General features: G+C 46.9%; 1 protein-coding gene across 1 annotated transcript in view; it reads left to right on the top strand.

Annotated features, from left to right (window-relative positions):
• Positions 1-1,156: 1,156 nt before the first annotated feature.
• Positions 1,157-13,347, top strand: part of MOXD1 (monooxygenase DBH like 1) — an 86,804-nt gene continuing 74,613 nt past the window's right edge. Inside the window, exon 1 of the mRNA XM_073335194.1 lies at positions 1,157-1,479. Within this exon, the coding sequence (XP_073191295.1) occupies positions 1,225-1,479 (255 nt within the window). The 5' untranslated portion in view covers positions 1,157-1,224. The remainder of the gene's footprint in view (positions 1,480-13,347) is intronic.

The following is a 13,347-nucleotide window of genomic DNA, read 5'->3' as shown; positions in this document are numbered from 1 at the left end:
ACAAGCTTTTCCTGGGGGGAGGGGCGGCACTATGCAGATATTTAGATGCACATTTTAAGCAGGCGTTGCATGCAGGCGACCGCACCCGCCGAGCACCAGCCGCTATGTAGCTTCGCGGGGCCCCTTTAGAATCCACCTTCCTCCCAGCTGCTCGGTCACTCTGTCGCAGCCCTGAACAGTGACCAGTAAGCATCCGAACTCGAACAGCGTTCCCATTTACACGGGCTGGTGGCCTTATACCGGAGTCTCGGGGCAGTGCCTGGAGCTTCGCCGCTGTTACCCCAGTGTATCAGATGAGCTTACACACAAGCTATTAGCAGGAGCAGGGGAAAGTGTGTGGCCGGCCGAGGGGCTGCTCTGAGGCTGGGACTGTGTAAACCAGGTTGGTTTCAAGCGGAGAGCGCGTGTCTTGGTAAACGAGAGCGCAAACACTCACAGGATCACCCATCCGCTCCGCTGCAGGGAGGCTCCAGCCCCGGGGGGCCTGGGCAGGCGCCGGGGCTGAGGGAGGCTGGGATCTGTCCTGTCAGGCCGGGGCTGGTAGCTAGCCGGGCAAGGCGGCTCACGCACGTGCGGTGCCTGCGGGCTGCCCCGGCACTGGCAAGAGTGTCTTGGCCGCCCGGCCTCTCCCAAAGGAGGAGAAGCCGCAGCCGGCCGGCCAGGGGCTCATGCGCTGGGCGTGTGTGTGGTGTTGGGGGGGGGATAGGGCTCCTGACTCACCGACTCAAAGGGTGGGGGGACAAAACTCCACGTGGGTCCCCAGCCGCTTCTTCCCTGAACCCCTCTCTCCCCCATTCCTGGCCTCCAGGACCCTTCCCTTCCCCCCGAGTGCCAGCCCCTCCCTTTCCCAGACCCCTTCCCCACGGCCCTGCCTCTTACCCCTGCGCCCCGCCCCCACCAGCCCCACCTTCGTCCGTCCAGCCCCTGCCCTCCCCTCAGTGACCCGCCTCCGCCCCCCGCCCTTCCTTCCCTCCCTGCAGCCCACCCGCCCCATCACCTCGCCGCTCCAGGGGGGGACAAAGCCCGCCCCCTGCTCCCAGCCAGGGCTGGTGCCGCCCGCTGCGGGGGCGGGCTGAGCAGGACACCCCCCCCCCCCCAGTGCAGTGCGCGGCGGCGGCTGCAGCAGTAGCAGAGCCCAGCGCCGGCTGAGAGGGGCTGGCTGGAGCCCGGCGACGTCCCCGCACCGAGCCCCTCCTGTGCCCGAGCGAGCGGCGCCCGGGAAGGATGCTCCGCTGGCCGCTGCTGCTGTGGGGGCTGCTGCTCCCCGCCACCGCGGCCGCCGGGCGCTACCCGCACAGCGCCGTGCTGGACGGGGCGGCCGGATACCGGCTGCTGTGGGGCCACCAGGGCAGCAGCATCTCCTTCCGCCTGGAGGTGCGCACTCTGGGCTACGTGGGCTTCGGGCTCTCCCCCACCGGGGCCATGGCGTCCGCGGACATCGTGGTGGGAGGCGTGGCCAGGGGCAAGCCCTATCTGCAGGTGAGGACCGCGCCGCCCCCGGCACCTGGCCGACGGCCCCAGCTCCAGCCAGCCTGCGAGCTGCGCCTGCCTTCGCGGGGCGCCCCGCGCCACCGCCCGCTGCTGCGGCGCTGGGAGCAGCCCGAGGCAGCGGGAGAGGACGAAGCGCTGCGGACCGAGTCACGCTCTGCCCTTGCCTGTGCCTGCTCTAGTTCTCTCGCCTCTGCGTCTCTCCCCTTCCCTCCACACACCCTGCTTGCTCTGCGAGCCTCTGCCCTTCCCTTCCCTTCGCTGAGCTCCCTTTCCGCTCCGTCTTTCCCTCCCCTTCCAGCCTTTCCGTCTCTCCGGGTCTCTCCTCTTCCCCCGCTCCTCTGCTTTAGGCTTCCCAGGCTTTCCTTTCGCTAGAACTAACTTTCTTTCTTTCTTTCTTTCTTTCTTTCTTTCTTTCTTTCTTTCTTTCTTTCTTTCTTTCTTTCTTTCTTTCTTTCTTTCTTTCTTTCTTTCTTTCTTTCTTTCTTCTGTCCCTCTGTCAACTTTTCCTTTATTAAAGCTGTCAGGGTCCTCCTCCTCCCACCCCCCCGCCCCAGGATCAAGAATAGGTAACAATCCTTTTTTCTCCCCCTTTCCTACTTTCTCCGCGTTGCGTTTCGGGGCTGAGCTCTGTGCTTGGAGAAGTGAAGTGCAAAGGCGGGGCCTCTTCCAGCGGGATGCGCTTTCCTTGGCACACTGCTGCCCATGAACAGTTAACTGAGCGACAGTTAGCTATGCTTCCTGCGGGTGGCGCAGCCTCCGTGTATTATAATCTTCCTGCCTTTAGAGTTTCTCCTTTCTAGTCAATCTAGGGGACCCCACCGACATTATGACCTCTTTATAATCGGGATGTAACTTCCCCAACTTTTAGTCCCAGATCCAGCCTCATCAACTGGAGCATAAACTGTCTCTGCCCATCTCTGTTCGTGCCATTATGTGCTGGAAGCAGACAGTAATGTTTTGACCTTGTTCTCACAATGGGGTTCAACAGCAGCAACTTTATGTTATATGAGTATTTGTACTTGTGAAATGTACCTCCTGGTAAGACAAGCTCCCAAGATGGTTTCAGTGAATCTCTCCAGTCCACTTGTTTTAATATAAGCCTGGTGGAAACATTTACTAGGTAATGCTAAGAGGCCTGGCTTTGAAACAGAAGTCCAGGACCACATCCCCCTAACGTAACTGGTGTTTGCAAACTAATAGAAGTGTATCAAAAATTATTGCAAAACGGTCATCTTATCGATTTATAATGCAAACAACAATCCATTCACAACAGTGTAAATCTGAAGGAACTATTTTGAACCCAGTGAAGTTAGATGATGTAAAATTGGGGTGAGAGGAGAATCAAGCCTGGTATCTACAAATGATGAGCCAGATTCTGCCGCTCTTACTTGCCTCGGTAATAGTAATAGTAATAGTAATTTATACTCCCTGTAACTTCATTGATTTTAAAGGGACTACTCATGGAGTAAAGTACTAGCCAAAGCAAATAGGAGTGGAAGAATCAAGCCCTATAATATACTCCTGATGGCATCCTGTGCCAAAAAATTAAAAATTCTGTGCATAATATTTTAAAATTCTGCAAAATTCTGCAAATTTTATTTGTCAAATAAATGTGGAGGTTTCAGCATGGCATTGGGGAGCACAGGCCACTGGCTGCACAAAGGTGGGAGAACACTGTTCAGTACCCCACACCCCCCGGGACACAGACTCAGTGGTGAGGCTGCACCCAACCCTGACACATTGCAAGGACTGGGCCTGCCCCAGAAACACCCAAAGGCCCTACCCCTCTATGTCAGGTGCACCTGATGTGAGCAGGCAGGCTCAGGAAGGCAGGATCCAAGTATGGAGGGGCTTAGTGTGGGGGGATCCACATGTGGGTTGAGAGGGTTTTGTGTGGGGCAATCTGGGTGTGGGCAGCTCAGTGGGGAATCTGGGTGAGGAGGGGATGTGGATGCAGAGGAGATTGTTGGGGTTTTTTTGGATGTAGTGGTAATGGGAATCTGCAGGGGGGTCTAGGTGAAGGTGGTTGAGGCTCAGCGAGAGGTGGGGGAGTCTGGGGGTGAGTGGGGTCCAGATGCTAGGGGAGTGGGACTCAGTGGGGTGGGGATCCAGGTGCAACTGGTTGGGGCTTGGTGGGGTGCGGATCCAGGTGCGGGTGGCTCGTCAGGGTGGTCCAGGTGCAGGGTCTCCTCGGGGGGGGTTCTGAGTGTGTGTGGGGGTGAGGCTCAATGGGAGGGTCTGAGTATGAGCGGGTCTGGATGCATGGGGGTTGGGCAATGGGGGAGCAGCTCCCTGTACAGGGATTCCTCCCCTGCAGCTGAGGAGCGATGGGTGCAGGAAGCAGTGGGGGAGGAAGGAGTTTGCAGAGCTTCCTGCAGCTGCGGGGAGAAATCTGGGGATGGGTCTGATCCGGCCCAGGATATCATGCTGGGGAAGACTGGACTTCTCATGCAGGGGAAGAGGAAGTCCCATCTTCTCCAGCCCAGACTAGCAGCTGAGCCTGGCACAGGGTAGGAGCTACCAGCCGGTTCTTCCCCAGTCTTGCCGCCTGCCCCACAGTGATTTGCCTCTCTGCTGGCTGCCCTGGGCACCCGAAACATACTGCTGGGGAGGGTCACATGACTGCTCTTGTGGCTTCCCATTGCTTCCCTGTCAGAAAGTCATTTTTCTGCAGGGAAGCAAAGAAATCTACAGGGGACATAAATTCTGTGCATGCACAGTGGTGCAGAATTCCCCTAGGAGTAATAATCGTAGCCTTTCTTTTCTCCTCCAGGATTTACTAGAAGCATTTGATCATTGAAGTGACTTCATACAAATTGGAGGTGCTTTTATTTTAAGCATATGGCATCTCTAAAACTTCAGCAGTAGAAACCAAGTTATAACATTTCTCTGTTGCATCAACTCAATAATCCAATAATAATCAGATTTTCTAAAATTAAACTAAATTTTGGAATATTAGTAACATGTTTAACATTAGGAATATTTTGTTATTTTACTGCATGAAGTACAGGCATATATTAATTGATAATTTCAGGTAAAAAGGGATTTTCTTTGCTCTTTCAAACTGAAGATAGATTTACATAAAATCTGTCTCTGAATAAAACACAAAACCAAAAGAGACCAGTTTAGTTATCTGGAAATGTATGTCCTAGGTTCATAGAGTTTTAGGGCCAGAAGGAACCATTGGATCACCTAGACCAGAGGTGGGCAAACTACGGACGACCCTCCTACCTGGCTCCTGAGCTCCTGGCTCAGGAGGCTAGCCCCCAGCTCTTTCCCTGTTGTCTCCCCTCTCCCACAGCCTCACCTCGCCGCGCCGCCGGCACAATGCTCTGCGCGGCGGGGCAGCAAGCTCCTGGGGCAGCGCTGGTGCTCCAGACAGAACGGTAAGGGAACGGTGTGGGGGGGTTTGGATAGAGGGCAGGGGAGTTCGGGGGCAGGGGTGTGGATGGGGTTGGGGTGGTCAGAGGGCAGGGAACGGGGGGGTTGAATGGGAGCAGTCAGGAAGGAGAGGGGGGTTGGATGGGGCGGCGGGGGCAGTCAGGGACAAGGGTTCCGGGGGCGGTCGGGGAGAAGGGGTGGTTGGATTGGGCAGGGGTTCTGGGGGGGAAGTCAGGAAGGAGAGGCGGGGTTGGATGGGGTGGTCAGGGGCAGGGGGTCCGGGGGCAGTCAGGGAACAGGGATGGGTGGATGGGGCAGGGACCCAGGGGGGGGCTGTCAAGAAGCGGGGGGGGTCAGATAGGGGGCAGGGGCTGGGCCATGCCTGTCTGTTTGGAGAGGCACAGCCTCTCCTAACCAGCCCTCCATGCAATTTTGGAAACCTGATGTGGCCCTCAGGCCAAAAAGTTTGCCTGCTCCTGACCTAGACAGACCTGTATAACGCAGGCCATTGAATTTCATCCAGTTGCCCCTGAATTGAACCCAATAACTTGTGTTTGACTAAAGCATATCTTCCAGAAAGGCATCCAGTAGTCTTGATTTCAAGACCACTTCCTTGGCAGTCTGTTCCAATGGTTAATCATAGAATATCAGGGTTGGAAGGGACCTCAGGAGGTCATCTAGTCCAACCCCCTGCTCAAAGCAGGACCAATCCCCAATTTTTGCCCCAGATCCCTAAATGGCCCCCTCAAGGATTGAACTCTCAACCCTGGGTTTAGCAGGCCAATGCTCAACCTACTGAGCTATCCCTCCCCCCGTTAATAATAATAATAATATAATCCTCCCTGTTAAAAATGTGTGCTTTATTTTTACTTTGAATTTGTCAGGCTTCAGTTTTCAGTCAGTGGTTCTTGTTATATCTTTCTTTAGTAGATTAAAGAGCCCTTTAGTACAAGGTGTTTTCTCCCCATGAAGGTGTTTATATACTGTTATCAAGTCATTGGTCAAACTTCTTTCCGATAGGCTAAACAGATCGAGCTCTTCAAGTCTTTAACTGTAAGGCATTTTCTCCAGTTTTGAAATAATTTATGTGGCTCTTTTCTACATCCTTTCTAATTTTTCAACATCCATTTTAAAATGTAGACACCAGAACTATATGCAGTATTCCAGTAAACCTTAAAAGAGTGTGTTCGCTGTCATGCACAATAAATTACAACTGAGATGAAAAAATGATATAAGCAACTTCCTAATATTTTTCGGAACTGCACATTTTATTCATAAACCTAGGCTAAGCCAAGTGGAATGACTTATTCTGTTGCAGTATGAAACAGAGTCTTGCTGAAATGCCAGTATCTATTTAGCTTGCTGACATCATCTCTTTTTCTCCATCATCCTTTCCCCAGTGCTGCATCCTATAACCTTTCTGTAAAATGGGGCAGAGTCTTATATAAGAATGGCCATACTGGGTCAGACCAATGGTTCCCTCTAGTCCAGTATCCTGTCTTCCGACAGTGGCCAATGCCAGGTGTTTTTACAGGGAATGAATAGAACAGGGCAATTATTGAGTGGTCCATTCCATGTCACTCAGCACCAGGATCCAACAGTTGGAGGCTTCAGGACATCCAGAGCATGGGATTGCATTCCTGACCCTTTGGCTAATAGCCATTAATAAACTTATCCTCCATGAACTTATCTAATGATTTTTTTCAATCCACTTATGGTTTTGGCCTTCACAACAACCCCTGGCAATGAGTTGACTGTCTTTAGGTTGACTGTGTCTTTTGTGTGAAGCAGCACTTCCTTATGATTGTTTAAAACCTGCTGCCTATTAATTTGATTGGGTGACCCCTTGTTCTTGTGTTCTGTGAAGGGGTAAATAGCACTTCCTTATTCACTTTCTCCACACCATTCATGATTTTATAGACCTCTATTAGATCCGCTCTGAGTCGTCTCTTTTTGAAGCTGAACAGACCAGTCTTTAAATCTTTCCTTATATGGAAGCTGGTCCACCCCCCTAATCATTTTTGTTGCCCTTTTCTGTACTTTTTCCCAATTCTATCTTTTTTGAGGTGAGGCAACCAGAACTGCATGTAGTATTCAAGGTGTGGGCATACCATAAATTTACATATTAGTATTATTATGATATTGTCTGTCTTATTATATATACATTTCCTAACAGTCTGTTAGATTTTTTGACTGCTCTGGCACATTGAGTGGATGTTATCAAGGAACTACCCTGATGACTCCAAGATCTCTTTCTTGAGTGTTAACAGCTAATTTAGTTCTCATCATTTTGTATGTTTAGTTGGGATTATGTTTTCCAATGTGTATTACTTTGCACATATCAACACCAAATTTCATTTATCATTTTTTTGCCCAGTCACTCTGTTTTGTGTGACTCTTCACAGTCAGCACTGAACTTAACTACCTTGACTAATTTTGTATATTCTTCAGACTTTGTCACTTCACTGTTTACCCCCTTTTCCAGATCATTTATGAATACATTGAACAGCACTGGTCCCAATTCAGATCATTTTGGGGAGCCTGCTATTCACCTCTCTCCACTGTGAAAACTGGACCTTTTTTCCTACCCTTTGTTTCTTATCTTTTAACTAATTATTGATCTATGAGAGGATTTTCCCTCTTATCCCAGGACAGCTTACTTTACTTAAGAGCCTTTGGTGAGGGACCTTGTCAAAGGCTGTCTGAAAGTCTGAGTATACTATATCATAGAATATCAGGGTTGGAAGGGACCTCAGGAGGTCATCTAGTCCAACCTCCTGCTCAAATCAGGACCAATCCCCAATTTTTGCCCTGATCCCTAAATGGCCCCCTCAAGGATTGAACTCTCAACCCTGGGTTTAGCAGGCCAATGCTCAAACCACTGAGTATATCCCCTGGATCATCCTTGTCCACATGCTTGCTGACTCCCTCAAATAATTCTAATAGATTGATGACGCATGATTTCCCTTTACAAAAGCCGTGTTGACTCTTCCCCAATATATCGTGGTCATCTCTGTGTCCGATGATTCCATTCTTTACAATAGTTTCAACCAATTTGCCTGACACTGAAGTTAGGCTTACTGGCCTGTAATTGGCAGGATCACCTCTGCAGCTTTTTAAAAAACTGACTTTTCATTAGCTGTCCTCTAGTCCTCTGGTAAAGAGGCTGATTTAAGCAATGGGTTATGTACCACAGTTAGTTGTGCTGCAATTTCATATTTGAGTTCCTTCAGAACTTTTGAGTGAATACCATCTGGTCCTGGTGACTTAATGCTGGTTTGTTTATCAATTTGTTCCAAAATCTTCTCCAATGACCCCTCAATCTAGGACAGTTCCTCAAATTCAGTGTGGGCACTCAGAATCACTGGTCCCTTGTGAAATTTTTGGTGCTTATCTTTTTTTCCCTTAACCCTCTTTGCTCTCCCTTCTATTTTTAAAGAAAGTGTTTCAGGAAGAGAGAGGTCATTGTTTGAGAACAGACATTAGAAGCATAGCAAAACGACTGTAGTCAATAAGTGTAAAACCAGGTTCTGTTTATTGCCATGTGAAAGATCAATTCATTGGGGTGGAAGAAGACTGCAGAGGGTTTCCAGGGAGCAGAAAAAAATCTTTTGCCTGCCATACAATCTTCATCCCTACATGTGCACTCCACAGGTACCACCCCACCACTGGGAAGCATTTTCCTTAAAAAATATATATATATTTTGAAAAATAGCATTTCAAATCCTGGCTATTCAACATAGATTTTACTTTGTATATTTTTAAATGTCTCTTGGACTTTGACGTTACAACTTTTGTTTCACCTGAGCCTTAATGCAACAGAAGGGATTTATGGTGGGGTAGCGCTAAAAGGACTTGAAAGACAATTCTGTTAACTCTCTCTAAGTACTGTAGATCAATCAGGCTGAAAAGTATAATTATATCATAGAAGGAAACATGATTTGAAAAAGTGTGGCTACGTGATTTGAATGATGGGGCAATAATACATTAGTGGCCAAGCATTTCAGGAGTTCAGCTATTGGAGTGGGAGCCTAGTAAACAATTTTGGGAAGGTGCAGAGAACAAGTCTCATGGCATGGTCACTTTAGCATACTCAATAGTATACTTGTATGAGGGACTGGAAAACTAGAAAGGGGAGAGAGATACAGAGAAGGCAGGAGAAGAGGCGGGGAACTGTGGTTATCAATAAGAATGTTACAGCCCGTATTCTGCCATGTTGCAGAGAGCATTGCAGTGGCATAGCTGCAGATTGCACAGGACTACAATGAACATGCTTGTTTTAAAAAACAGCAAACAGCAAAATAAAGCAATGGTGCCTGATGTAGGAAGGCTGGGAGCTCCTTATGACTCCATTGGAGAAACTGTTGAACCTGTAAAAATGTTACCCCAGTAATATTGCCAAGGTCACTTTCAACCTGGATTATATGCCATGAAAGTGCTTGGGGCAGCCTTAACTTTTGGATCTAGCTATATTTTAAAAAAAGCGCCTCTCTCATTTGTGCTCATGAATTGACACAGCATGGATTTTCATGCTAAATCCAAGCCTTCTCCTTTGGTCTCCACCCCTGTCTGGAATTGTGCATCCTGACCCACAGCACGTAGCAGCTTAGAGCCCCATTTTGAGTAATCCTCCTTGATGAATGCCTATTTTATGCAAGTTATACAAGAGGGTTGCATTGTAAGATTCATCTGTTGAACTTACACAAAAATAGTCCTTACTCAGGGTGTAAATCATTAGTGAATAGTGGCTATGTGTCACTAAAAAGTACTTCATTATTCATTACAGAGTTGCTTGTTAACTCTCACCCAAACTAAAGAATATCTGTTATCAAATGTATCCCATAGAGTTAGCTTATTTGCTTATAGGAAAGTTTTTGGAATGGATTTTAAAAGACAAAAACAGTGAGCATTCTCTGTGCTTAACGATATGCTGCTTTTAAGTGCACTCATGCTAACAGCAACAAAAATGTGTTTAGAAAACAAGTTGAAAGGCAGCAAAAGAGATGCAAATTGTGTACCACCCTGACATATTTCAGTTGTTGCTTTGTTGAAGGTATTTCTTGCAACGTGGAAAGATCTCCAGATGAATATTAAGCCCCTCTTAGCTTGAGTTTGGGACATAAGGAGACACTGCACCATAATTAGCCAGGCCAAAAAATAATTTGAAGAGCAACTAGCAAAAGACACAATAACTAACTGCAAAAAAAAAAAAAAAAGAAATTAAATACATCAGAAACATGAAGCCTACCAAACAGTTAATGGGGCCACTAGATGATCGAGGTACTAAAGGAGCACTCAAGGAAGATTAGGCCATTGTGGAGAAGCTACATGAATTCCTTGCATCGGTCTTCACTTCAGAGGATGAGAGAGATTCTCATACCTGAGCCATTCTTTTTAAATCTGAGGAACTGTCCCCGATGTGTCAATAGCGGAGGTTTTGGAACAAATTGATAAATTAAAGAGTAGTAAATCACCAGGACCAGAGGGTATTCACCCAGGAGTTCTGAAGGAACTCAAATATAAAATTGCAGCACTACTAACTGTGGTATGTAACCAATCACTTAAATCAGCTTCTGTACCAGATGACTAGGGATAGCCAATGTGACACCAATTTTTTAAAAAAGGGTCCAGAGGCAGTCCTGGCAATTACAGGCCTGTAAGCCTAACTTCAGGGCCAGGCAAATTGGTTGAAACTATAGTAAAGAACAGAATTATCAGACACATAGATTAACACAGTTTTTTGGGGAATAGTCAACATGGCTTTTGGGAGGGGAAATCATGTCTCCCTGATCTATTAGAATTCTTTGAGGGGGTCAACAAATATGTGGGCAAAGGTGATCCAGTGGATATAGTGTATTGGACTTTCAGAAAGCCTTTGACAAGGTCCCATACCAAAGGCTCTTAAGTAAAGTAAGCAGTCGTGGACTGGATCAGTAACTGATTAAGACAGGAAACAAATGGTAGGAATAAATGGTCTTTTTTCAGAATGGCAAGAGTTCAATAGAGGTGTCCCTCAGGGATCTGTACTGGGACCAGTGCTGTTCAACATATTCACAAATAATCTGGAAAAGGGATAAACAGTGAAATGGCAAAATTTGCAGAAATTACTGAAATAGAAATAGAAAATTACTCAGGATAGTTAAATCCAAAGCAGACTGCAAGGATTTACAAAGGGATCTCATAAAACTGAGTGACTGGGCAAGAGAATGACAATTGAAATTCAAAGTTGATAAATGCAAAGTAATGAACATTGGAAAACATAATCTCAACTATACACACAAAATTATGGGGGCTAAATTAGCTGTTACTTCTCAGGAAAGGGATCTTGGAATCATTGTGAATAGTTCTCAGAAAACATCTGCTCAGTGTGCAGCAGCAGTCAAAAAAGCTAAGAGAATGTAAGGAACAAGATAGATAATAAGACAGTAGATGTCATAATGCCACTATATAATCCATGGCATGCTGACATCTTGAATACTGCATTCAGATCTGGTTGCCCTATCTCAAAGAAGATATACTGAAATTGCAAAAGACACAGAGCAGGCAACAAAAATGGTTAGGGATATGGAACAGCTTCCATATAAGGAGATATAAAAAGACTGGGACTTTTCAGCTTGGAAAAGAGACAACTGAGGGGTGGGGGATGATAGAGGTCTATAAAATCATGAATAAGTGGAGAAAGTGAATAATGAAGTATTTCAGAGTAACAGCTGTGTTAGTCTGTATTCGCAAAAAGAAAAGGAGTACTTGTGGCACCTTAGAGACTAACCAATTTATTTGAGCATAAGCTTTCGTGAGCTACAGCTCACTTCATCGGATGCATCCGATGAAGTGAGCTGTAGCTCACGAAAGCTTATGCTCAAATAAATTGGTTTGTCTCTAAGGTGCCACAAGTTCTCCTTTTAATGAAGTGTTTTTTACTTCTTCAAGAACCAGAGGTCACCCAATGAAATTAATAGGGAGCAGCTTTAAAACAAAGAAAAAGAAGTACTACTTCACACAACACACAGTCAACCTGTGGAACTCATTGCCAGGGGTGCTGTGAAAGCCAAAACTATAAGTGGATTAAAAAAAAGAATTAGGTAAATTCATGGAGGATGCATCCGTCAATGGCTATTAAGCAAGATGGTCAGGGATGCAACCCCATTCTCCTCCTTGCAGACCTAGATTATTTTGTTATTTATAATGAAGGGTAAGGTTCTGTCATGGGTATTTTTAGTAAAAGTCAGGGACAGATCGCGGGCAATAAACAAAAACTAGTGGAAGCCTGCTGACTTTTAGTAAAAACTAAAGAGAAGAAGAGGGGAAGAGAAGAGGGCTAACAACCACAATGCTGCCAGGGGCTGACCTCTGTCAGCTGCTCCACACCTGCTGCTGCTCTTGCAGCAGGGGCTGACCCAACCTGAGTTTCTGCTTCAGCCCTGGGGCCACTGATCCAGTGGCCCGGGGACCACTACTCCGGCAGTCAGCCTACTGGCCAGCTGCTCCAGCAGCCCTAAGGACCACTGCTTTGGCGGCCCCAGGGCCAACTCGCAGCCATCTGCACCAGTGCTCTGGGGCTGATTGCCTACACTTGCTCCAGCCCCGCCACTGCTCCTGTGGCAGGGGCTGACCACCACTGCTACAATCCTGGAGGGGGCTGACCTAACCTCAGCCGCAGCTTTAGCTTTGGGGCTGATCCAGGGCTGACAGCTGCTTCAGTCCTGCCGCAGTGGAAGAAGTCCCGGAGGTCCCGGAAAGTTACAGAATTAGTGACCTCCATATCCTCCGTGATCAAATTGTATCCTTATTTATAGTACTTTTGTTGTCTTTATGAAACAAGGAGGAGATGAGATTTTTCTTACCGTTCCTTATTAACCCATACAGTTTCATACGTAGGACACAATGTGAACAAAAACACTTAAGTGGGAACACAAGAAATATAGTTATATGATATCATATATATATAATATGATTTAGTTAGCATTAAAAATAAGGATTTTAGATATATGGAGGAGATTTTCAAAAGCACCTAAGGAGTTTTGGAGCACAAGTCTCATTAGCTGTGCTCCAAAATCCCTCGGGTGCTTTTGAAAGTCTTCCTCATAATAATTTCAAGTAATTAAAAACAATACAACATCTACCTGTATAAATCTGGATCCAGAATGAGGGATATTCCTAATGATAAGGGACAGCTGAGAGGTATGCATAAATCTCCACCCTTAAGTCCACCTGAAAGATAGTCACTTCAGATGCTATTTGACTAGCATTTACTTCATCTGCAGACTAAAGAATCCTAGGTTGTTGTGCATCCCCACCCAGTGAAGGTTTTCCCCGTAAAGCATATTGTCACATGCTTTGTCTAGTCTAGTTTTTTTTAATGACAGTCCTGCATCCAGCTCTATAACTTACGGTTGAACAAGATGATATCTTTTAGACAGATAGCTAATCATGATGAAAAGACTCCAGGTGATGGAGAATTTACCAAATACCTTG

This window comes from Lepidochelys kempii, chromosome 3 (genome assembly GCF_965140265.1).
Source record: "Lepidochelys kempii isolate rLepKem1 chromosome 3, rLepKem1.hap2, whole genome shotgun sequence".
Classification (NCBI taxonomy): Eukaryota; Metazoa; Chordata; order Testudines; family Cheloniidae; genus Lepidochelys; species Lepidochelys kempii.
The sequence above is the reverse complement of the archived record's forward strand: the minus strand, read 5'-3'. Positions and strand labels throughout refer to the sequence as shown.